At 37.5% G+C, this 27080-nt stretch overlaps 1 protein-coding gene across 1 annotated transcript in view; it reads right to left on the bottom strand.

Annotated features, from left to right (window-relative positions):
* Positions 1 to 27080, bottom strand: part of lrpprc (leucine rich pentatricopeptide repeat containing) — a 170616-nt gene that overhangs the window by 118468 nt on the left and 25068 nt on the right. The window contains exons 7-13 of the mRNA XM_008115714.3: positions 26630 to 26756; positions 24448 to 24592; positions 23270 to 23427; positions 22072 to 22177; positions 21870 to 21977; positions 6884 to 7002; positions 5113 to 5206 (exon numbers count right to left, since the gene is read on the bottom strand). Coding sequence (XP_008113921.1) covers positions 5113 to 5206; positions 6884 to 7002; positions 21870 to 21977; positions 22072 to 22177; positions 23270 to 23427; positions 24448 to 24592; positions 26630 to 26756 — 857 coding nt within the window. The remainder of the gene's footprint in view (positions 1 to 5112; positions 5207 to 6883; positions 7003 to 21869; positions 21978 to 22071; positions 22178 to 23269; positions 23428 to 24447; positions 24593 to 26629; positions 26757 to 27080) is intronic.

The raw sequence follows: 27080 nt of genomic DNA, 5'->3' as shown, positions 1-27080 counted from the left end.
ATGCACAGCTACAGCATACCCTTTGTTTCAGAAATGTGATCACTTACTTAGTTGAGGTGTCAATCTCAATCTGTAGAAGTAACTATAAAGCGTCAATCACCTCTCGGTAAATTATCTAGCAAGCAGTATTTCATAAACCTAGCAACCTGAAATAGGTGTGCCAAAAGCTTTAGGTGCAACTAAAAATGCCATGCAGCACAGGGCACTTGAGGGGAAGGGTGGGCTTAAGGCACACTTGGAATGAAGCACCGAATCTGCTATTCACGGATGAAAAAAAATTGCACAAACACAGTGCTTACTCTCAAGAAATGACAGTTCATGAAACTAATAGTGATCATTAAATTTGACTGTATGACTTCAGGAAATCATCAGTTTTTCAGAACTTTTAGCATTTTAAACATAGGTCCCCCTATGTCTCCTAAATGTCTCCTAAATGTGTACAAAATAATCTCAGAAGTTCAGGTCACTTTTTTACCAACATTAAAGCTTACAAGCACAGACAACATGCAGTAAAGTTCAATGGTCGTACGGTTTTCACACATTGATTTTGCACAAACACAATACAGTATACTATTTTTTTCACTTGCCTGTGAAAAGAAGCCCCTTATTTAAGCTGATATAGCTGAGATTCTAATTCAGTGTTAAGCATCAATTGTCTACCTGATCTGGTCCTGAAACTGAAATTGTTTCCAGTGCAGTATTTTTAAACCTGGCATTTCCTCTATTTTTTTAAAAAAAAGATTAATTCAAATCTCTGCTTAAAAGTTTTTGATCACAAAACCCCCTGCCAAAAATGAAAAAAAAAAATCAACTATGTTATATATCCCTATGCTCAGCTGCTGCTGAAAGTCAGCAACCTGGTTTCCTTAGCAACAAACAAGACAGAGAAAAATCAAAAGCAGATGACAATGAAGTGGAATGGAATGGCATGATAAAGGGGAAACAGCTGCTCTTATGCATGCTGTTTTGTGTGCCCAGATTCCGCAACTGATGCTTCAGAGTTTTCAGCTTGTCAGTAACAGAAATCTATACATTGCAGGGCATTAGAAGAAGAATCAATAGCCCTTGATAGAAGCCTTTGTTGATGGGCTGTCTTCCCTTTCAACAAATGCAACACAAAAGGAAACTTCAATTAAATATTTTAATATCTCACCCCTGTTTTAAATTCGTACTGGCAAGTATACCAATTTACAGGTGCTTAAGCCAGACACGAATATTTTAGGCATTTTCTAAGGTTTGCTTTCACTCTGCTTTCACAGAGAAACTTGAAAATATTAATATTGTTGGCTTAAAGGAGTTGGAGTTTGTCAAAGATCTTCACCAGCACATTTATAACCTTTAAATGGAATGACAGAAGTCTTACATTATAGTTTTATAACAGACAAAATTCAGCTGATTCTGCTTACTTTAAGTTTAACACTTCCAGTAAAAGCAAGAAATAATGAATACTCTTGACACTTATTCCATGATTGGCTACTCTATTACCTTTACAGAGGGATCTAGAATCTGCTCTGTGTGTGCAAGAACAGATAATCAGGGATGTGGAGGAAAAAGCTTGAGATCATTGTTAGTTTAAATCAGGGATGTGGAGGGAAAAGCTTGAGATCATTGTTAGTTTACAGTCAGTATGCTTGCGATTTAGGAGTACAGTGGTCACATTATCAGACACTTCATATAGGGGTTTTAAATCAGTATGTCTGAGTTAATCTGCATAAGCCAAACTTCATCATCTATTAAATTTCTCAGTAGACAGAGTTTAACACAAAATATTTTACTTAGTATTATGTTACAAGCATTACATCTGCAGTAACACTTACAGATATCAAAATGAGTGGCTAAATAAGTTGATAAAACCACATTGGCAACAAGTATGAATTTATATTTCTGTGAACAATGGCCAGTTAGCAGAAGTAATTCAGGAAACAACCCCTGTAGAATTAATGCAATTTGACACCAACTGCCATGACTTAATGCTATGATATTATGGGAGTTGCAGATTTAGAAGATATTTTACTATCTCTGACAAAGAATGCTGGTGCCCCACCAAACTATAACCCTTATGATTCCATAGCAATGAACTATGGCAGTTCACCATGATGGCAAACTATATTAATTCTATGGTGTAGATACACCCCAAATATGGAGTAAAAACATTAACAGCTGGGAATCATTAATGCTTTCTTGTGTGTGGGGGGGGGGGGGGGGGGGTATAAAAAGTGAGTTTATATGGCATTCTTTTTTTCTTTTTTTTAGAACATGTCAGCCAGGATCCCATTGGGATAAATGGCTACTAGAACAGACTGCTCCACATGTGGTTTGGCAATATGTCCACTCATGCAAACACGAAAGAACCAACCTCAGTAAGAAGAGAAGAATGCGGCCTATTCCAAATCCTATATTCTATGGATGGCTGAATGGCAGAGGAGCGGGCCCTCAAGCCAAGGCACCACCTGTATCCTCACACAATGCCCTGGCTTCAAGCACTTATCCTCATTCATTCAAAGCCAGCTGTCTCTTCCTCTTGTCACTTATTCTTCTTCCTGTGGTTGTCAATTTCTGCCTTTCCCCCTCACTGTTGCTATCACTAGCTCTAGCCAGCACAGCAATAGGATTCTGGCCTTTATTTTAGACTATCGTGTTTAAACCTTTCAACCTTGGATTCACAAGCCAAGAGATGGAGGAGTTAGAACAGCCATAAATTTAGAGAACAATGGATGTTTCTGAATAAGGAATAACAGCTGAATTAGGCTGTATCGCTTAACTCTGTTCCATTGACAGCAGTGTGCACAAAGACCATAGTTTCCTGGCATGCTACCCATATTATAACACTAGCTGAAATCCCAGTCAGATCCTCATTCCCACTCTATTACATTTCTTTTCTGGTTCTGAGCCTATACCAAGACACCATTCCAGAAACTCCCCATCCATATATTATCCACTCATATTGACTGGATACTGGATACTGTCTCACAACTTCTACTTACAGCCATACACACAGATTTTGTATTATTCACATTCGACCCCCTATTGATAAGATTATCTGTCCTTATGGACTGCACTCTGTGGATCTGATGAAGTAGACCAAGTGCAATAAAACTATAAATCTCTTTATTTCAGTTAGTTTCAAAGGTGCTACAAGATCCCCTTGTGAACTGATGTAGACTAACACAGCTATGTTTTTGAATATTCAAGATTATAAGATATTTAATGAACATTATATTCACCAAAAGAGACCAACAAGTTGCTGTATTATTTTATGCTCTAGTAAGTTCAAAACATTTAAAAGATTCAATCTTGCCATAATTAGTTTTTATGACATTCCCACTGAAATTACATTGCGAAAAAGCAATCAAACCAGCACATTAACAATAGTAACATACTTGGAAATAATATAAATTACAAGACTTCCAAATCTTACTAAAACATGATCTTAATTTTCTATCACTGAGACTGTTATTCAGAAAGCTATTTAAAATAAAACTCACAGAACTATATGTCAAATGCTGCAGAAATAAATGTTCCAACAGTTCCATATAGTTTTGGAAAAATTTCCAGTGTTCCCATTTTTTGGAATATTACATTTTATTAGGTATTTATTAGATATAAAAATCTGCATCTTCCACCTAATTGTTTGGAATGACATAAAATTTAAAAGAATCCCTTCAAAATAATTTAGTAGCCTTACTAATCTATTTTTATCTTAAGCCTGATCAGATCCATATGACCACAACAGTATATTTAATCATTATTTCTATATTCGTTTCCTACATTTATTAAGTTATCTCATAGTCATTTCAATGACTAGTTTTCATTATTATTATCATCATCATCATCATCCCCACCTACCCCACGAACTGAAGTGAACAACAACATATTAAAATGCAACGCATACAAGTAGTTCGAAAGGCATAACCCAGTTAAAACCTACTCTTAAAAGAACATATACACTCAGGACATATTAAAACAACCAGTATATAATCTAAAATTCACAATTTAAAAGCCATCTGGATAGGCTTGTCAGAAGAGGACAGCTTTTATTGCTGTTTTATATTCAGACTGCATATAAATGTTGCCAATTGGTAAATGTATAGTAATATGGAATTAGAGGCATGTTTAACTCTTTGTCCTATATGGCTCATATCCAGGCTATTTGGCAGATCCCTATATGAACCTACCCAGGCCGTGAGATTCTCAGGAGACTCTTTTTTTGGCTACACTACCATCACAAACATGGTTGGTAGAGGTGCAAGAGAGGGCCTTATCAGTGGCTGCCCTGGGCTCGGGAACTCTGCTTAGAGAAGCCAAAATGCTATCCCTGCTGTCCTTCCAATGGCAGGCTAAAACGTTTGAAAAGCTTTTCAAACAAAAAGTTTTAAAGAGCCAGAGGATGCTGTGTAGTGTTTCAAACATTTTCAACTATTTGTATTTTTAAGTGATTTCAACTGATTTCTTTTAATAATTGTATGTTTAATTTTATTTTAATCTGTATAGTTTGTTGATTTTAAATTATGGTGTTTTTAAGGTTATGAGCTGTTTTGGGTCTTAATCTATAAGAAAAGCAGGCTACAAATCACAATAATAATAATGATGTCAATCTACAATTAGGCAATTTTCAATGTACATTTTATTTACACTTGTACTATAATATGGGAGCCCCTGAGGCACAGCGTGTTAAACCGCTGAGCTGCTGAACATTCTGACCGAAAGGTCGGCTATTCGAATCCAAGGAGTGGGGTGAGCTCCCACTGTTAGCCCCAGCTTCTGCCAACCTAGCAGTTCAAAAACATGCAAATGTGAGTAGATCAATAGGTACCACTCCGGCGGGAAGGTAATGGCGTTCCATGCTGTCATGCCAGCCACATGACCTTGGAGGTGTCTACAGACAACGCCGGCTCTTCAGCTTAGAAATGGAGATGAGCACTAACCCTCAGAGTAGGACACGACTAGACTTAATGTCAGGGGAAAACCTTTTCCCTTTACCTTTACTATAATATGGGCAATTAAACACCAAACATTCAGTTCTTCATACTAGTTCCCATAAATGGCAGCCATACAAAGCAGCTGTGCCCATTAAACCAGTCAGATAATAATCACAACACCAAAGATACCTACATAATGAGAAAACTTTATCCAGCCTTTCATTTGCAGCTTCATGTCTGATTTCTGCTGCAGAGAATGCATCAATTTCAAGAGGACAGTTCCGTTCCTACAAAAAAATCATAATACATTGATGAATGAATGCAATACCTGATACAGCAATCTAGATAAGGGATCAGCTATAAGGTTTATTATTGCTATGAGCCCTCCACAGACTTTCCTTTTTCTGTAATGTAGTACTAGCACTAGACTACCTTATAAGTCATTGTAAAAAAAATACTGATATACACAGTGGAAACTTGACTTAAGAGCATTTTGAGTTAAGAGCTGGTGCCATAGGGGGCACTGGCGCCAGAGTACAGGGCTATAGGGCTTCAAGGGAGCAGCCTGTGCCTCGTACTCTTGTTCCCTTCGGGATATTGCTGTCTACTTTGCTCTTGTCTGCTTTTGAGGAACTTTGGGTTAGGTGATTTTGTGTGGTTTTAATTCCTGGTATGTCTGGCTTCATGAAAAGAGAGGGAGAAAGAGCAAGAGAAGCAAGGAGGCTGGAATGAGTACAATATGAAGAAAATTATGCTTCTGCTGCTTCACATTCTGCTGCCTTGTCACAAGTTTGTGCTTTTACCATTTGAAAGTTGACCTTTCTTTTTTTATTGTTCCATGTGAACGTGCAGGTTTTGCCTTTGTGCTACGCTGGCCAACACACATTTTATTGCCTCAAATGTGCTTCCTAGACACAATTCTGTGCTTCTGCCATTTAAAGTTGATCTTTCTTTTTTATCGTTTCATGTGAATGTGCATTTATACATTATTTGTTATTTATTAAGTACAGTTTCTTATTTTAAAACATATAACAAAAATGGGGGCAGCTCAGGGGTTTGAGTTAAGGACTCGGTCACGGAACACGAAACAGAAGTTGTCACTGTGTTTCATTTGAAACATTGAGGAAAACAACTATTTGGAATGACCACAAAATATTGTTGTCTTTTCAATCACACTTATTACAAAAATTGAAAAGGCAGTAAAATCACTTTGAAAGAGAGGAACTTTTTACTTGGTTACAAACTTTATGCTAAAGATATCAGACTTAGCTCGTGAGGTCTTTTCTAAAACTATACTCATGATAGATATTTTAAGAAAATCTGTATAAGACAAACTTCTTGATTTACTATTTCACAGATTGCTCTGGTAAAGTTCTGTTGAAAAACAAGTTAAGTTTTATGACCCTAATGCCTGCCCACCCAATCAGATTTAATATATTTTTGCAATATTAGCTACCCAGAAGTGTCCTTGCATAGCAGAAAACCATTATTTAGTTTGAGTAATGAAACATTATTCAAAATCTTGTAGTATAGTCAGACCGCCGTATCAATGGATTCTTGCATACAATTTGGAAATATTCCCCCTAAAAAAAAACAACCAAAAAAAAAACACCTTGATTTTGACATTTTATATAAAGGATCCCCTTCCACCATGTCATTATATATAATGGCACTTGAGCACCCATGGATTGGGGGAGGAGGGCACTAGAACCAAGCTCCAATGGATATCAAGGGTCCACATGTCTATTCAGTTTAATTCCACTAAATTAAATGGATCTTGTTTGAATATAAGATAATCCAATCTACTTGACAAACTACTTTCAAGGAAATGTTTTATTTTTAAAGCTTTCTGGGGAAGCATACTTTTAGGGCTTGTACATTCTAAGGTATTTGTTGAAGTAAAATTAAATGGAGTAAGATTATAAACTCGGGCTCTAACATATTGAGACAATGGCTTAACTCACCTGCAACAGATGGCGTGCAGAGCTGACATCATCAAAATTTGACAAAACATAGCTTGCATATGTTTCCACATCAGGTTGTACCTGCAGTTCGTGCATTGCTTTGAGAACTTCAATTGTACCTAGACCAAAATAAACCAGGTGCTAAGTAAGCTATGTTATCTGACTAGAAGCTCAACTCAAGTCTTTTAGAAAGAGGTAACATAATTTTTGTTCACTCCAAAAACCAAAAAGCATTGGTTATTTTGCAGACACAGTTCTGTCATGTTATTTTGCATTATCCTACTTTTCTTTCTTACCCCCAGTTATCAAGTCCTAAGTTTTGAAATTATGTCAATCTTCTTCCACATTTACATGTTAATAGACAATAACCACAAATTACTTTAAGATTACAAGGCTTAGAAAATAATTTTTCTTGATACAAATGGGAATTAGGATTAAAACGAAAGGAATTTATTAACTAATGCTGGTAAGCTTATTTTTCACAATCTGAACTGCTTCTGCAATAAAATCAAACTTATAGGCAATATTAAGTTGTGAGCCAAGTTCAGGAATGCCACAGAAATGAACTTTCAGATCCACCTCACTTTCCAACCACTCTGAAAAAGTGTGATAAATTGCTTTTGAAAAGTACAGGAGGACAGCAATAGAGATTTAGAACAGTTAGTGGCATTGTTCAGAGAAAAGCGAAATTCTTTGGTACATTAAGAAAAGTCCTTGCATTCTGCCACTACAGTTTTAAGAGACAAGAATAAAAATAATCAGTGCTATCAAGGAGAATGTCCACACTAACTAACCACTAAGGGGGCTGTCCCTCAAAAGACGAGAATAAGATAGCAGACTGAAACACCAGAGAGAGCTTTTCAAGTGGGTGATCCCAGATTGTGGAATCATTTCCATGAGATATCTGGCTAGCTCCCTCCCAGGTGTATTTTTGCTTTTTAAATAGGTAGGAGTTTGCTTGATTTTAATGATATAACAAAATAGTATTCAAGTACGGTGTCTGTAGGTTTAAATCTTCTAAATGTATTTCCAAACTTTTTTTAAACAATGTGTTTTTAATAGAACTAATGCTTCATATGTTAAACCTTCTCAACAGTACTTTTTAAGAAACATTTTCATTTTATATTCTGTAAGCAACCTTGGGTCCCTTGGCAGAAAGAAAGCGCTCTCTCTCTCTCTCTCTCTCTCTCTCTCTATATATATATATATATATATATATATACATACATACACACACATATATATACATAGAGAGAGAGAGTCAGTATATATAAATAAAATAAAACCTAAGCTCCATGGAGACCATCTGTGGGACACTGCTTAGAAATAGTATTATTTTAAAACAATTACAACTCCCTTTTACATAAAAATACAACAGCATAAAAAACCAAGAGATTAAAACAGAGTCAAATAATCAATCACTATATACAGTAAAACCCCACTCGTTCGAGCCCCGCTCGTTCGAGCCTCCGTGCAATCCGAGCAGGTGAACGGGGAGGGCTGCAAAGGCCCTCCCCGTTCACCTGCTCACTGGCGTGCGTGTTGCTAGGTAGATAGCAAGCTACCTAGCAACATGCACAGGGCGCTCGCCCCTTGGGAGGTGGCCCCTGCATGTTGCTAGGTAGATAGTAAGCTACCTAGCAACACGCAGCGGGCACCTCCCAAGGGGCAAGCGTCCCGTGTGTGTTGCTAGGTAGCTTGCTATCTACCTAGCAACACGCACGTCCGACTCTTTCGCCTCGCCGGGCACGGGTGTTGCCGCCCGGCGTGACGAGGGAGCCGAGGCACGGGCGGGCAGGTGGGGGGGTGAACGGGGAGGGCTTTTGTGGCCCTCCCCGTTCACCCACCCGCCGAACGAAGGGGCTTTCTTCCTTTGGCGAAGGCTTGGAGCCAGGGAAGCGGGAGTCACTTCCCTGGCTCCAGGCCTCCGCCAAAGGGAGGGAGAGCCCCTTCGTTGCGGGGTTGCTCCCAACCGCGGGGAGGACTCTCCATGGGGACGAGGGCTGGACTGGGAGGCGCTGCAAACGCCTCCCGGTTCAGTCCTCCTCCCCATGGGGAGGCTTCTCCATGGGGAGGAAGGCTGGAACAGGAGGCGCTACAAACGCCTCCCGGTTCAGCCCTCCTCCCCATGGACGGGCTTCTATATGGGGACGAGGACTGGCTCGGGAGGCCCTTGCAGCGCCTCCCGATCCAGCCTTCGTCCCCATGGAGAGGCCACACCACGGTTGGGACGAGGGCTTGATCGGGAGGCGTTTGCCGCGCCTCCTGGTTCAGCCTTCCTCCCGCCTGGTAATCTGAGTTATCCGGTTGACCGAGTTGAGATCCGCCGGTTTAACCCGGAGTACCGGGGTTCTACTGTCTGTACCAGAAAAATATCAGCATTAATATTGTACTATTAAAATTTGAGCAAAATCAAATTTTAGGTTTTAATTTGTTTCCAGAATGACAAAGAAAATGGTCACTTTCCTATGCACTGGAAAGAGCATTCTATAAATATTTCTAGTACAGTCTGACTTCCTTTCCTTTCTTTCAGACCAAACTGAACACTTGTAAGAGGAGTATATATGAGCCTACAGTACTCTACTGATCATGTTTAAAACTTCCTTTGGAATTTCCTTCTCCAGGAGGCTAGGCTGCCTGCCTCTTTGCTCATTGGCAGGCAAAAAATTTTTATGTTAAAGTAGGCTTTTCATGTATAAGAAAGAAGGCTTCTTAATGGAGAGTGAGCTTTCTTTTTATTTTGTATGCCTTTACAATAGTTTGGTTTTTTTTTGGGGGGGGGGGCTACCTTGGGTTGATATTTAGGGGGATTGCCTTGAATCCCACTGCAGAGAAAGGTGGAATACAAATTAAATAAATAAAAGAGAGCACTGTACTTGTACTAGGTCAAACGACTTCGTAAAGTTCCACTTTTCACTCATAGCTTTAAATATAAAGTTTGAAAATTAATTTTATGATATTAAACAGCCAAAACTGTAGGATTAATTCACTGTTATCAACGTTAATAACTGAAATCAATCAATGGGTATTATTAATGGGTATTAACACTTTTTGAGATATTAAAACTGGCAGAGACGTGGAGTTTATTGAAAATGGAGGTTGTTATTATTGACATTTAGTTATTGGCATTTTAAAGAGTGTTCTCTGTATCTTTTTGAAATAGAATTCCCCTAACGTAGATTTTGTCCCCTTCAGATGGACTACATAGCCCATAATATAATTGTTGTCTGGATATCAGACAACTGGGCTTCAATCTTGTCTGGAAACCATCAGTTTGGGAAAGTCTTGAAATATGTAATTTTATCTTACAACGTGCTTAAGTTTTCTCTCTGATCTGATTCTTTCTCTTTTTTTCTCCTGCCACCTTCATCAACATGTACAATTTTAACTTGCTCATTTAACTATTTATTAATTATAAGAGGAAGAGCAATGTGTTTATTTCAGCTAGAATCCCAACTTTAGGGAAATATAGGGTATAAAGACAGAGAATAGACAATACTGATTCACAGCAGGTGCCAGAAAAAAGTGTCTGGTTATAAGAACTGATCAGTGAAATGAGGGCAGGGAATTCTTAATAAGAAATAATCTGATTACATCAGTTCATAGGCAGGACATTATTCTGCACAACAGACACACAGTATGCTCTCATTCTCCCTGCTTTATATTAAAAAGCACAAACTGCAACTAGTACAGTACATAGTTTGAGCATTTAAATTAACTGGATTTTTTTCTGAGCAAATGCCTTTTAAAAAGAAAGACTTAATCAGGGATGGAAGGTTATAAATTTAATTTACTTTACATTTTGGATTTAAATTCCAACTTTACCTAACATCTCAATGTGTTGGCTACTGAAGGAGGAGGCAGGTGAAAAACTGAATGGGTGGGCAGGGATGGTAGAGAGACAGAAAATCTAAGAGGAAAGGAAAGGGAGGAGAACTCATGATTTAATTATCCAGGAGTCCAGGTCTGAGTGGGAATCAACATACACATTGAAGAATTACAAAGAGTTTCAATGGGATTTACTTCTCAGTAGACAAGGGGAGGGCATGAGTTTAGCAAATTAATGTTTTGGCTCCAAACCCTTAAGTTTTTCCACCCTCATCAAAACCCTTGTGACTCATTGAATAAGTCAGTGGGTGGAAAGCAGAATGAGGGAGGGGAAGGGAGAGGCCAAGAAAAACGGAAATGGGAGTGAGTGCAAGATTCAGAAAAACTTTTCAGTTCATTATTCCATTGCTGAACACTATGTGAGCTAACAGGTTCCTTAGTGATCACCTAAAAAATAAAACAATTAGTGCATATTTTTCAATCACCTGCACTAAAAATCATAATACATTTGACACAGGAGGATTTTTTTTATGTCAGGAGCAACTTGAGAAACCACAAGTCACTTCTGGTGTGAAAGAATTGGCCATCTGCGAGGACATTGTCCATGGGATGCCTGGATGTTTGATGTTTTACCATCCTTGTGGGAGGCTTCTCTCATGTCCCCGATTGGGGAGCAGGAGCTGATAGAGGAGCTCACCCACTGTCCCCGGATTTGAACCTCCGACCTTTCGGTCAGCAGTCCTGCTGGCACAAGGGTTTAACTCACTGTGTCACTGGGGGCTCCTGACACAGGAGGTTGACTAAGGTGAATCACAAGCAGAGGCGGTCCAACCATAAGGCGAAATAGGCATTTGCCTGTGGCGCCATCGTCCCGGGGGCACCATCGTCCTGGGAGGAGGGCACCACTCTCCACCTCCTTCTCTTTCGGGCCTTCCAGCGACCGCGCTGGGCCTTCCGGCCGGCGCAGACCCACCTTCGCACCACGCAAGCCCACCTTTGGGGCCTTCAGAGATTGTGAGGTCTGTAGGAACTTGGAAGCTAGGTATGTGGGGTTTATATATCTGTAGAAGGTCCAGGGTGGGAGAAAGAACTTTTCTTTGAAGCAGGTGTGAATGTTGTAATTAATCACCTTGATTAGCATGTAATGGCCCTGTGGCTTCAAGGCCTGGCTTCTTCTTGCCTGGGAGAATCTTTTTTTGGGAGGAGTTAGCTGTCCCTGATTGTTTACTGTCTGGATTTCTTCTGTTTTCAGAGTGTTGTTCTTTATTTATTGTCCTGATTTTAGAGGGTTTTTTTTTAATACTGAGGGCTATCTGGGTTATCTAAGTCCACACTGCCCTATATCCCTGTTCAATGTTTAGTGCTAAATTTGCAAATATAGTAATTCCTACATAACATTACCATGTATTGAACTGCTTTTTCTATTGATTTGTTGTAAAACATGATGTTTTGGTGCTTAATTTTTAAAATAATAATGTAATTTGATGTTTTATAGGCTTTTCCTTTATACTTCCTTATTATCCAACATTTTCGCTTATCCAACGCTTTTATTTTTCAGTGATTGGTTTGGGGGGGCCCCAAAATTCTGTTCGCCTACACTTGAAAAATACCTAGGGCCGGCTCTGATCACAAGCCTGGCCCTAGAAAGATAGGAGGTCAAAGAAAGGAGCCTAAGACATCAAGGCCTGACATCTTGTAAGTGACAGGGCTGCTCAAGAGGTAAGCAAATAATTTAGTCCTCCACTCCCATTCCATACTCTTCTCTTTTCTTCTTTTCCATTCTTCTTCAATCTCTCTCCAATCCCAGCTCTTCAAATGTTTCCCAGATATTCTTGTGCTGCTTTCTGCTGCCTAGCAACAAAGCTGAATTGCTGCTCCTGGTAGCTTTCAGGATAAACTCCTCCTTTCTTTTCTTTCTTTCTGGCTAGGAAAAGGGAAGTCCAGGGAAGGGTTAAGGGCTGCAAAAACAGCCTTGAGGATACCCACAACTCTAAGGCCATATTTTGACCACCTGTAGCACATATTACCTAACTTGTTTATTCTTTTAAAAAGTCATCAAAACCATCATCCATCTCTTCAAACTAATCCTTCACACTCAAGCCTTGATTATCACATTTGGGGAGCTTGCACATAACAGTACACGTAAGCCCATTTTTAATGCAAACATGTTTTGTAGTTCATATTTCTATATATAACAATCAAAAATAAGGCCCACTCAGTCAACAGAAAGCAACTGGGTTTTTTGCATCACTTTTTCACTTCAGGAACATCTAGAAAATGACCTCTAACACTCTACATTTGTGGAACAGAATCACTTGCCACAGTAGTGGAATAATATGCTTGAAAAGCCATGGTCTGGAAGGGCTGTTTAACCAAAATAAGTCTTTGTTGTGATCAGAAAAGACCTCATAAACTGAACAAAGATTGGAGACTAAGTTGGAATTTAACTATCTTTTTTCTAGAGCACTACAGTTCTCATAGTCATTATTGCTAGTAATCAATCTAATACTATCAATTGCAGGTTTCTTATGCAATGTAGTATAGAAGTGACAGGGAGAGATGTAGAGGGGAGGTGGTAGGGAAACAAGAACTGCAGGCAAATGAGACCACAGCAGCTAGCGGCGCATTTGGCCAGCTTCAATTGGTTTTCCAGTTGCAACCATTTCTGGACAAGAAAAGCCTGGTTAACATCATCCTTATCTCCCACACAGACTACTACAAAGTATTATGGTTGGAGCATAGTTTGGAAAAGTCTGGCCTAGAGCATAAATGCCTGAAAGAATGTTTCCATACCTATCTGCATGTACATCGAGATCAGTTGAGGTCCTTATTAGATAACTTTTATCAGAAGTGATATACATACTAAAGCAAAAGGTTTTACAGGCAGTCCTTGGGTTACAAACATCGGACTTACAAATGACTCATAGTTAAGAACAAGGGTGAGACAACAGGAAGTGAAAGAAATCTACCTCCCGAAAGAAAAATTCACTCCTGAAAGAGTCATCATGGGGTAAAGGTGTCTCCACTGAGGCTTTATAACCTATTCTGGTTTCCATAATGATCTAAAAATTTTCAAAATCCCGTTATCATAGGGACAAAAAGTGAGGGTAAATCTTCTAAACAGGGGCATATTTAATCTTGGTTACAATGGGAAATAAGAAGATAAACAAAATTTGGGTTCTTAACAGTTGGGATTTGAAGAAGAGAAAGGCAGAACCATAAACATATTTAAGGATGCAGTTTCACAAATAAAAGATATATAAACAAAAATGCATAGTGTGTTTATTTTTTTTTAAAAATATAACACTTCCTAGATCAATTTGATTGCTGAAAAAGAAATGAAAAGACTCTAATCCAACATTTAAAGGTTACTACAAAGACACTATGAATAAGCTCTTCCCTGTGAAATTCATATAACTTGCTGAATATTATTACATCACATCTGCTCAACCAGCACTAGATTGATGTCAAAACCTATGCAGGTACTGGTATTTTTGTTAGCATAAAAATGATTTGTCAGATGCTGCAGGATATCAGAGCTAAGAAGCATATGTTTTTTCCTTCTTTTTCTGAGTTGCCTCACATATTTGTTACTATAAAAATTCTAAAGTTTCCTGAAGTCCCCGTCTTTACCCTGGAGTGCCACCTATGGAAAAGTGACACTTCTATGAATATTTTATGCAGTGCATTACGGTGCAAATAATCAAATGTGAATTCCCTTTGAGCACTTAAAAATACATGCCGACAAGTCACACTAAATTAAAGTCGCATCATCTACTCAAGTTTGCCTTAAAACAGAACACTGACTGATTCTGGCCCAGAACTGGCAAATTCATCTGGAAAGAATTAATTACAATATAATTTTGCTCAATACCATTCAAATTTTGACAGCAAGCTTATGCTTTACATTTATAAGATGTCAGCAAACTACAATAAAAATTCAACTAGAAGGATATTTCACCAGTGTTTCCATAATTCAAAAATGACTAGGTCTACGTTTTGAGAAACATCAGTTTGTTTTTTTAACAAAACCGCTACAACAAATTAGTTTCACAATGTGTGGGAGACATGGGTTCAAACTACCATTCAGTCATAATAATGCTGTGGCTTATGGGAACCATTTGTTGGGCAGGTGGAATAGCAGTGAATAGCCTTGCAGCCTCAAAGCCTGACCATTTTCTTCTTATGGGAATCCTTGTTTGGTGAGCTGGAATGCAATGGAATAGGGTTGCTGCTAGGAAGCCTGGGTACTTGCGTTCTAGGGGAATACAGTGTTCCCTCACTTATCGCAGGGGTGACGTTCCAGGACCACACGCAATAAGTGAAAATCCGTGAAGTAGGGACACTATTTTAATTTTATACATTATTTAAGTAGTTATACACTATTTTAAGTCTTTATCAACCAAGCGTGTGTTGATAAATTGCCTCCTTCTCCTCCTGTTACTGCTTGGGCTCCTTTTCTTTCCCTTCGGCTTCTCCTTCCTCAGGCTGTAAATTATAATTTTTTATTATTTATAATATTCTTTTAGAGTTTATTGAAAAACCGCAAAACAGCGAAATCTGCGAAAAGTGAACCGTGAAGTAGTGTGGGAACATTGTAGTTTTTTGGGCTGTTAGAATTGCCTCGCTGCTTCAAAGCCTGGCTGCTTGCTACCTAGGGGAATCTTTGGTTAGTCAGCTTCAGTAGTACATAGTAGTATAACTGCTTCAAAGACTGGCCTTGATTGTTTCCTGTCTGGAATTCTCCTGTGTTGTTGTTTATTTACTGTCCAGGTTGTAGAGTTTTGTAATGCTGGGTGGCTGGTTTTGTACATTTTCATGATTCACAGCACCCCAATAATAATCATAATAATGACTCTGAAGTGGAGGGTGTGCAGAGAAAGAGGGCAATTAGCACTGAATGGCCTTGTAGTTTGAAAGCCTGGCTGATTCCTTCCTGGGGAATCTTTTGTTGGAAGGTGTTAGCTGGCTCTGATTGTTTTCTTTCTGGAATTCTCCTGTTTTCAGAGTGTTCTTTATTTAGTGTCCTGGTTGTAGAGTTTTGTAATGCTGGGCGTGAATTCATTTTCATGGTTCACAGCAACTCAATAGTAATAATAATAATAATAATAATAATAATAATAATAATAATAATGACTCTGAAGTGGAGGGTGTGCAGAAAAATAGGGCAATTAGAATTGAATGGCCTTGTAGTTTGAAAGCCTGATTGACTCCTTCCTGGGGGAATCTTTTGTTGGAAGGTGTTAGCTGGCTCTGATAGTTTCCTGTCTGGAATGCTCCTGTTTTCAGAATGTTCTTATTTACTGTCCTGGTTGTAGAGTTTTGTAATGCTCAGTGTGAACACATTTCCATGGTTCACAGCAACTCAATAATAACAACAACAGTAATAGTAATAATGATGACTCTGAAGTGGAGGGTGTGCAGAGAAAGACGGCAATTAGCATTGAATGGCCTTGTAGTTTCAAAGCCTGGCTGTTTCCTCCCTGAATAATAATGAGGAGAAGAAGAATAGTAATAATAATGACTGAGGTGGGAGATGTCCAGAGAAAGAGGGCATCTTAAAGGGATGAATAATCCCTCCAAGGAGCATCTTAAAATGCTGGGTCTGTTGATCTGTAGAAGAGAAAGTCGAAAGGAGACATGACAGCTATGTAAATACCTGCTGCTCTCCCTCCTGAGAACAGTCATAGTAATAGTACAGCTGTATTTCTCTAAGGGCATGCTCTCTCTTCTGAGGGGAAAGGGGCCGAGGAAAGGGAAGGAGTGGCTGTCAACGGTTGCATCTGCAAGCCCCACCCACCATGGTAAAGCTTATCCAATTTTTTCCCCATCATTTTAAAATGTATTTGTTATGCAATGCTTTTGACACAAAATAAATAAATGGTAAAGCTTTGAGGAAGTGGGGTTAGGCTTCGCCCACAGGTGCAAGGTCCTCTGGGTAATGTAGTTGTTTCAGTTCAAGGGGGCTCTGCGCTTGCATGGTAAGCAATGGGGGTTTTATTTCGTCTTCATTTTGTTGTTTGGTCTTTATTTTTTCTAGGTTTTTTAAATTGTGCTCTTTTAACTGATTATGTTATTTTAATTGGTGTTTGCGTGTTTAACTGTGCTTTTTTATTGCTAATAATATAATAGCTAATTTCCCAAGGCTACATTAATGGAGAAGGGAAAGTACTTTTTCTGAAACGCAGAACATGGTGGTAATATCCCCACACCCTTTTTGGGAATCTTTTCTCTGTTTCACTTCTACATTATCTTGTCCCCCATCAATCTCAAAAAGACATTAAGATTTTGTTATTATGAAGACATCTGTATTTCATAATTTATCCAGAATACAGTTAGGAAGCAAATGACTAATTCCAATATACATTAGCAAATGGACATGTTTGTTATTGATTGTAAAAATCAAATATGCCCCATAACATCGAAAATCTGTTGTCCAGATGGGTTCTTTAACTGAGACAGAACTTGTATTCATACAAGCTTTTATACACACAAAATAATGTTTTTTATATATATAACGTAGGGATGCTGCCAAAAAAACCATGTTGGCAACATATCTGGAACTCTACTCTGGCAGATCTAACAACAAATCAAACCCAGAACACATGAAAGTAAGTCAGTTGGTGCAAAATGTTCTACAATATCCGCATGGTTTACCTGGCCATATTGTAATGCTGTACTTATCTATAAAACAGTGCAGACCAAGCTGGTGACAGTCAAACAACACATCTGTAAACTAACACAGTGACACTCAAAATATATTCTGGACTGCTTTGAACCTCCAAGAGAGCCACTGCAGGTTCTCACTTGTTCATGATTCGCAATGAGTAAGGAATGAGTAAGATCCTAATTGAAAAGAAACTCTTCAATAAAGACACTCTTTTAATTTTAAGAGAGAGGCAGAACATAGAGGATGGAGAAGAAATAAAACCAATCAATACTGCTCTCCTTCAAAATAAATGCATCTTGCGGATCCTTCTAAAATTGTAAGTATGGTCTCAAACCTTTATACAGAGACAGAAACTACAATTCAGATATATTCACATGAGATTCTAAACAGCAAGTAAAGTAAAGGCATGGCTGCAAACAGTGTCCAGAAAAGCCTGGGTCATCTATGTCAAACCAGGCACTTCCAAGCTATATAAATAAAAATATGTCAGTTTGTGAGGACCTCATATCTCCCAAACTATTTCACTGATTGCTATGAAATTTGGACACAATGTAGCATTCGAACTGACAAGTGTTTCAAGCTATTCACATACCTACTATCACAAACCTGTCACACCTGAGACAGGTAAAAACATATCCCCTTGACAACAGCCAATCAGTCTCCTCCTCTCTTGGTAACAGCCAAGCAATCCCCTCCTCCCTTAGCAACCAGCATAGCAGACGGCTTCCCTGCTTAGCAATGGCACTAGCAACAGCCAAAAATCCTCCCTTTAGCAACCAACATGTGTGGGGCTACAAGGGACGGCTAGGCCCGCTTCCTCACCACTCAGTTGAGCTTGGCAAGTTCTTTGGCCCAGCCATGTAAAGGAGAGATACTGAGAATAAAAATCCTTTTCATGGGCCCCAGTGAGGTGAGCAAGAGATACCACTACTTATTATATTATAATAATTGTATTACATTATTACATTTTATTATTATATTTATTATATTATAATATAATATATTATAAATGTACTATATTATAATGTCATATTATAATTGTATTATAATATAATTAAATAAAATAATTATATAAATATATCTATGGAAGGTCCAGGGTGGGAGAAAGAACTCTTTTCTGCTTGAGGGAAGTGTGAATGTTGCAAAATTGGTCAGCTTGATTAGCACTGAATAGCCTTGCAGCTTCAAAGCCTAGCTTCTTCCTGCCTGGGGGAATCCTGCCTGTTGGGAGTGTTAGCTGACCCTGATTGCTTCATGTCTGGATTTCCTCTGTTTTCTGAGTGGTGTTCTTTATTTACTGTCCTGATTTTAGAGTTTTTTTTATTACTGGTAGCCAGATTTCCAATAATAGGGAGGAGGATGCACTTTCTTTCCCATTGAACCAGACTGGGCCACAACAATGCCTGGCTGGGTACAGCTACTAGATTTATAAGTGAACTTTAACAAATGTAAAGAAAGAGTAAGCAGGTTATGTTTTTCATAATATCTGAGTTATATGTGTGTGTGTGTGTGTGTGTGTGTGTGTGTATGTGTATGTGTATGTATGTGTGTGTGTGTGTGTGTGTGTGTGTGTGTGTGTGTGTGTATATATATATATATATATATATATATATATATATATATATAAAAAACATTTAGATAAGTATTTGGTGGATAAAAGTTTTTCTATCAATCAAATATTTGTTTAACTACTTTTTTCTTTTTAAATACCCCTTCATTTTTGTTAAGAGGCTATCAACAATAACATAAATTACAGTAGTCCTTCCACATTTTCAGGAATTAGGGATGCAAAGTCCCAATGAAAGTGCAAAAAATCCTGCTAACATAAAGAAAAATTGCCAACACAATTTTTTTTTTTACTTTAGGTTCTTCAGGGCGATTCTATGGTCAACTAGAAGTTGACCATAGAATCATGCTAAAATGGCTAGAAATGTCATGAGAGAAAATCTTTTTTCAGTTGCTTATATGGCAGGAGTTGGCAACAAATACAGTGATTCACAAATAATCAAATCCACAAATGTTACCCTGTAAAACTGTAATGACAACTAAGCATTTCTGACTGTGAGAAGAAAAGATAAACTTATCTTTGAAGAGTTGACTTTTTCACCTAAGGGAACTATTCGTGTTTTGTGAACAAGAATACCTTAGTTCAATTCTATGTCACACTTATGGCACAAAGGCAAGTTAGCCAAGTGTTTATATACATGGTTTTATCTCAGATAATACTTCAAAGATTCCACATTCTTAAGATACACATATCTGGAATTGATCATTACTGGGATGGGAAACTGCTTGGGATTTTCAGAGATGTCATTATTCATATAAGAGGTATGAATTGTCTTAAACCATATGCATAGCTGGCTCTCTCAATAGCTTCTTTAATAGAGAAATCATGTTACCTTATAGGAAGCAGCCCTTTAACATGAAAGAAATAAGCCCATGTGAAAATGCCAACTACAAACTAATGTTTTCATAATCAGCATAATGATATATAGATGATCAGTTACTTCATAATTTCCTCCCATGAGGAAATTAATAGACTGTAACAAATCAAATAATCCGTCATAAATTTGTTATGTGGAAACCTCCTTGAAGTTAAGTGGAATAGATGCAAAGTGCAAAATATAACTGACTTGAATTCTAGAAGGTTATAGATGAAACAGATATCACTGGTGTTGATGTTTTTAGTCACTTCACTGTAAGATTAGCTACTTTGTCTTTAGAATCTAAGATATTACAACAGACTCAACTGGCAAAAAACAATTCTCAAATCTGCAAAATCTACTTTGCTAATAAAATACATGGCAAATCTTCCCAGTTCCTGGACATCTAGCAATCCAAACTTAATGCAGTGGTATACTTTTCCATTATTTTTTGACAATTTTTATTTATATTCATATGCACACACCCTTCGGTTTTCCATTTAATATAAAGGAAGGAATGGGAATAAGAATACTGGATGCTTCTGGTGTACACATCTACAACGTACACAAGTTTTTTTCTAAGTTCATGGTAAAAGTATAATATAAAGAATACGTTTTTCTATTGTTAAATTATAAAAAGATTTTCCTTCATTTGGCAAAAGGTATTTCCATGTTTCTTACCATCACCATTTTTACAGGACATGTCCTGGGACTTTGGATCATTGAAGGACTTATAAACATCTACTGATGTTACAAATCTGACAACTGCTTGTTCCTTCATCTCCTATTTGTCCTTTCCAAGACTCATACAAACCACACACATTACTTCTGGCCACCGCATAAAGCAGAGATATGTAATAAAGTATCTACTGGTTATATGTAAAATTTTCATCCATTTATTTCCAGATGAAGCAGAACTTCTGTGAAGTCTAAGCTCAACCGTTCTTTAGTAAATACAGTGGGTTTTGCCAAGACATTTACACCATTCTGGAATTCAAATACTATGCTTGGGGACCATTTGCCAAGGACTCCTAAGCACCTTCCAGGACTAAAGGAGTTAACAGAACAGAATATTGTTTTATAAAGACTTTTCTAAAAAGGGTTGGCACATTTTATTGCCAGAAACAATTAGGGAATACTTGTTTCAGCGTTACTTCTAAACTGGAATGTGACTGTATATTTTAAAATAAAATTGCAATACGAACTGGCTGCTAAAAGCCCCTTTTTTTTGTTTGTGCATTTTGTTTGTCACCCAGTGTCACACTAACAACTCTGCATCTCATTCTAAAGCACATTATCCTGTGAGATAAGATGAAAAAGACAGTTTTTAATTTCCCCAAGGGGAAAGTACTTCTGTTAAAAGCAGCTTTTTATCAGACCACTCTTTCTGAATTACCAGTAATGCAAAGCAAAGAATTAGATATTGTACTTTAAAATTTAATATTTGTTCAATTCTTATTCATATCTCATAGACACTCCCATGTGTAAGAGGGGAAAGTGTGTGCTAAATGCTTAAACCTACTTAAGAATCCAGAAGATTGAACATTTCAGTCTTTCAATCAGTATGCTGTCAGGTCATGATCATTCATTCAACAATAAAGGTTTTTGTGCTTTTATTATTGTAACTAAGCTCACATTTAACTTTTCACTGCATAGCAATAAGCACACCTTCTCTAAAAGATTCATTTCGTCTACATTTATAGCAAGACTTGCACAATGTAAACGGACTTTTAAAAGCTTCCTTAGATTTCACTTTCAAGATCAGGAGATCATGAAGAGGCAGACTGCTAAGGGTATAGTGGTAAACTGAGAAACCTGGCTATAACCTACTTAAAACAATTGTAGCTCTGTGAAGAGTTCTAATTTGAGACAATTAACACTTGTATAATAAGAATGATAAAAGTAATGCGAAGTAAACTCATGCAGGCTATACATCACTGATGAACAGTACAACTGTAGTGCTATTCTACTCCTTATGTCAGAAAGCATTTCTTCCTGTAGAGCCGTGTGCACATTAATGCACATTTACATTTGTAGTAACCAAGATTTGATCAGAAAAGCTAACCTTCAACATTTTTCTCTTTCTGGCACTCAACCAACAATGGCCAGAAATAATGGGATTTGACAGGTAAACCTTCTTTCTTCATTATCTTCATTAAATCAAATGCCAGAGCTGAAAAAGAGACAGAAAGGTAATCAGTAAACAAAACATGGTTGTAACAAACGTAGTGCAATTCTTAACAAAAGTAAGAGATAAGGAAAAGTACCAGCTTTCTTTGATTCTAATGCACACAGCAGAGTCAACTGTAAAGGTGAAGTGTGCATGTTGGCTTTCTTCAATTCATCACAAAAGTATTCCAGTTTATTTGCTGGCTGTAAGAAAATGAAAAATGTGTGAATTTATAACTTATCACTATCTGGTAACACTCAAACTGGCAATGAACAAATTGGTACTTTAAGTACTCTGGAAAAGGAGATTATTTCGGAATGGATTGTGAGAGCAATCCTATGGCCAGCAAACACTAGCCCAGAAGCTACATACTAGTAATAAACCCCTGGTTTAACTGCATAAACTAGAGGGGTGGGCAACCAGGGAGAGTATATAATAAAGGTAGCAAAGACAAAATTAGGAGAGAGGTGGGAAGCTAATGAGGCGAGATAAGCTACCAAAAGGAAACTGACCAGTTCCAACCTAGGACCTAGAAGCAGAACAGAGAGAAAAATGAAGTCTCTCTAGGTCCTAGGTACAGAAAATAAATATAAGAGAACACTTTATTCTACCGTGTTTCCCCGAAAATAAGACAGTGTCTTATATTAATTTTTGCTCCCAAAGATGCTCTAGGTCTTATTTTCAGGGGATGTCTTATTTTTCCATGAAGAAGAATTCCCATTTATTGTTGAACAAATAAAATGAACATTTATTATATACTGTACAGTAGTTTTCATCACAAACCAGCATAACCAGACAAACTGTGAAACCTATCAAGAATTTCCTGTTACTACCATTATTTCCATGTACAACACTCTATGGTACATACATTTACCGATCCTGCATGCTCTGGTGTTCTGTTCGGCAGGCATGCTTCCAAACAAAACTTTTGCTAGGTCTTACTTTTGGGGGAGGCCTTATATTTAGCAATTCAGCAAAACTTCTACTAGGTCTTATTTTTTGGGGATGTCTTATTTTAGGGGAAACAGGGTATATAGAGGTATAGGCATCAAGACTCTACTTCGTTAGCAATCTATGAAGTCAAGGGATGTGAAGAGAGAAAAAATAGAAAAGTTCAATCACGAAGAAAAGCAGCTTAGAGTGAATAAATTATTTAGAAAAGAAAGCAACACACTGATTGTAAAGTGTCCCCAAAATCCATCCATTTCTTCACTATCAATTAGACAAATTCTCTGAATTTGCAAGCCAGTAATTCTCTTGTAAATTTGTTACGTTTCTTGCAGGATTTTACATACCTTATCTGTATTTACACAATGACGTAAGAAGAAGTTACCACGATCCAATCCATATTCATTCTGGGAATCGAATGACGAGGAAGGAAATGACTTCAAAACTTGAAAAGCTGTATCTTCTAAGCCTTGTGTTATTAAAGTCAGACAAAGATTCATAGCATCTAAATGTTTGGAATAAAAAAGTGGAAAACCAAACACCAGCATGAAAAGTACGAAAAAAGCAACTACTTTTTGCATTACTGTGCAAAGAAAGTGAGCAATTTATTTTAAAACAGTTATTTTATTTTAAGGCATTATATGAAATAGTCATATAGTAACAAGTAAAACAATCAGTCCCAATAACATACATTATAAGGAATAGTAGCACATCGCAGTGCATAGCTTACTGCATATAATTTACCAAGCTCTGTAGATACATTCCATTCAATACAAATCTAGAAGTCAGGTAAACACTCCACTAAATTAACTAAGGTTCTGAAGTACATTGTTCAACAGATCTGCACATTTATTTTTTTAAAGTTTGTTCTGGCTTTAATTTTTTTTATTTAAGAACAATGCTGAAATACATTCATTAACTTTGAGAAGACCTGAAGAAATGTGAATACTGCAATTCAAAAATAGCTTAGATCATTTACTATGGAATGTTAGTACAGTAAGAAAGTGTAGACTGTCACATTGGTAGAAGTGTCAAAATCAAAAAGTGACTCTAATTAATAAAGACAGTAGTCACAACCCGCATTTTCTTAATGCACTTCATCCTATTAGCATTCATCTACCATAGTGAGAATCACAAAGCATCAGTGGAGGAAAAATCTAAATTACTGCACTTTGATATTTCCAAGACTATCTAAAGTCAAATCATAAAGACAAGTCAAAAAATGAGACAAGATTTTGACAGAGTTTATAAACATACTATATAGCTTTTGACAATTGCAACAAAAGACTGGGATGCAGTAAAAAGGAATGACTAACTCATTCAAACATTTTTAAATGCTTTTAAGAGAGATGTTATGTTACTAATGAATCCCATTTGGCCAGTTCAGGGTGGTAGTACAAGATACTACAACAGAGAACAGGCCAAATGGGATTAATTAGGAAAATGACTAAACGGTAACGTAAATACACAGTAACATCCTATTACTGGGATATAGTACATTAAAGGTACATTCTTGACATATTACCTGGAATGTAACCTCTATCATATCTCATCTTGTCCAGAATATTTGGTACATACTGAGAATGCCCAGCCTTGGCCAAAGTAAAAATGATGTCCATCAAGTCCCTGTCCAGAAGGTAACTGTCCGTCTTTGCAATGTTTCCCAAGGTCTGTAAAAGCAAGGGGAAAAAAGGAATCTATACAGTTCATACTTATCACACATATTAATATCAAGGTATCTATGAATTAGTTCTTGTACTGACTTTCATTGATACATTCGGTATAAAGAGGTGTTAATGAATACTCAAAGAATGGACCCTAAAATAGGTACAGGAAACACAAAAGTCAACTGTGTCCCATAGTCAAAATATCTGGAGCCAGAAGTATTTCACATTTTGTAATTCTTTACCAGATTTTGAAATATTTGCATATGCATAATGAAGGATCAGTTAGCTAAACTTACTGCCATTTCACAGATCCTTGTCTCTCTCTGCTGCCTCACGTTTCTCTCTAGCCTTGCATTGTCTTCGTTTGCTACTTGTATTGGGTATATGATACAAAGCTGGAGAGAGACTGAGGATTTGTCAGACTAAGGTTTTAAGGGGACTAATGCTAAAAAAGAAATTATAATACAATACTACACAGGAAATTTCCAGGAGCCTTCCACCAAACAAAAATGCCACAGCAGCCACCTGGAAGATGGAAGCAGATGATTTGTGACAAAGAAGGGTGAGTTTTGAAGTATTTTGGATATCTTATTAGGGATGCAACACATTTAGACAGAAATTTACATGTTCGGGACAATTTCAGAACCACTGAACCTGAAACAACATACAATCTTGGAACTCCTATTTAATGTGTTCGTTCTTAAATTCAACACAGAAGAGCTGGCATTTAGAAAGAAATTCAGAAAGTTCTAAAGAACGAAACAGCCTGGTATCATACCATGGCTGGCACAGCTGTAATTTGTTTGTTTATAGAGTCCGTTACAAAGAGAGAGACATCTATTTAAGAAGCATCAGCCCTTGTATGTCCATCAATACAAACTTAGATAAGAAGTTGTGAGGATTTTTTTGGGGGGGGGGGAGGTTAAGAAAAACAGTCCAAACAGTTCAGCTGAAGATCTTGAATATCAAACTGCAGTTCTTACAAAACAAAGTTTTACAATGAAGAGAAAGCCTATTTAACTGGAATGCCAGCCCAGCTTTTAAATTCAGCCATTTTACAATGATAGCACAATTTATTTGATAATTATTTTTAAGCGTTTTCCTTCATTTCCAATGGTAATCAAAACAAAAAAGCCCCCAGGAGCCTTTGCAGTCTATAGAACTTAGAAAATATCAAAAACCAAAACTCATTTACAAATGGGGAGGGGGCACAGATGTACAGAGACTTTCCACTTTGTTCCAGTGCAACATTGCTGCTCCTGGATGACACCAGAATTTCTTTCCTGGAATCTTGGGATAGTTTGGGGAGATCTGCAATAAATGTTTAAGATTTCTTATAAGATTTCTAGATGTCAAAAACAGGCTCACTTTTCTCCAAATGGATTTTCTGTGGGCAGATTTTCATATCAGTTTTTAGCATTCTATAGTTATTATAGTATAGTGACGACCGCTATTGGAAAACAATGGCTACAAAATGGCAACAGGGAAGTCTCTAGTTCAAATATTACTTTCACAAACAGACAGGCAACCTTAAGCAAGCTGGTCTATTCAACTTACTACTAAATGTGAACTATTACAGATTCTGAAAACATCTGTAGCAGCATTTACTTCTGACTTATTATCAAAAGTTTGGAAAAATCTATATATGAGAACGTATAGTAAAGGTAAAGGTTTCCCCCGACATTAAGTCTAGACATGTCCGACTCTAGGGGTTGGTGCTCTTCTCCATTTCTAAGCTGAAGAGTCGTCGTTGTCCATAGACACCTCCAAAGTCATGTGGCTGGCATGATTACATGGAGAGCTGTTACTTTTCCATCAAAGCAGTACCTACTGATCTACTCACATTTGCATGTTTTTGAACTGCTAGGTTGGCAGAAGCTGGGGCTAACAGCAGGAGCTCACCTCACTCCCCAGATTCAAACCACCAACCTTTCAATCAGCAATCAGCAGCTTAACCTGCTGAGCCACTGGGGCCCCATTGAGAACGTATAGTCATTAAAATCCATACAGAATTATGTCTTTGCAAGCACTGTACATTACCTCTTCAATTTTGCTTAGGTCACCCTTCTCAGCATATGCCTTCACTAATGCAACATAGGTATCTGGACCAGGTTCAATTCCAGCATCTCTCATCACAGAAAGGATATTTTCTGCATTATCCATATCTCTGAAGAGTTATATAAGGGAAAAAGTACTATATAAATTTTTAAAGGATTTGTATTTAAAATATTATATGCATGCCATAGCTACAGTTTATGAATAAAAGCCAGGTCATAATTCTAAACACAGGCCAAGCATCATTTTATTGAACACAAGTCCTTCATGACTTATGTGGAAATGTAGAAAATGCAAAAGCTTTCCAAAGCTGTGGAAAACATTTAAAATGATAAAGGAACAGTCTATTAAGAAAGGCTGGCACAAACTCTGTTTCTGTAAAAGACCACAACGTCAAATTCCATATTATATGGACAAATTACTTTTAAATAGATTG

This window comes from Anolis carolinensis, chromosome 1 (assembly GCF_035594765.1).
Source record: "Anolis carolinensis isolate JA03-04 chromosome 1, rAnoCar3.1.pri, whole genome shotgun sequence".
Classification (NCBI taxonomy): Eukaryota; Metazoa; Chordata; class Lepidosauria; order Squamata; family Dactyloidae; genus Anolis; species Anolis carolinensis.
Note: the sequence above shows the minus strand (reverse complement) of the source record. Positions and strands in the feature narration are given on the sequence as shown.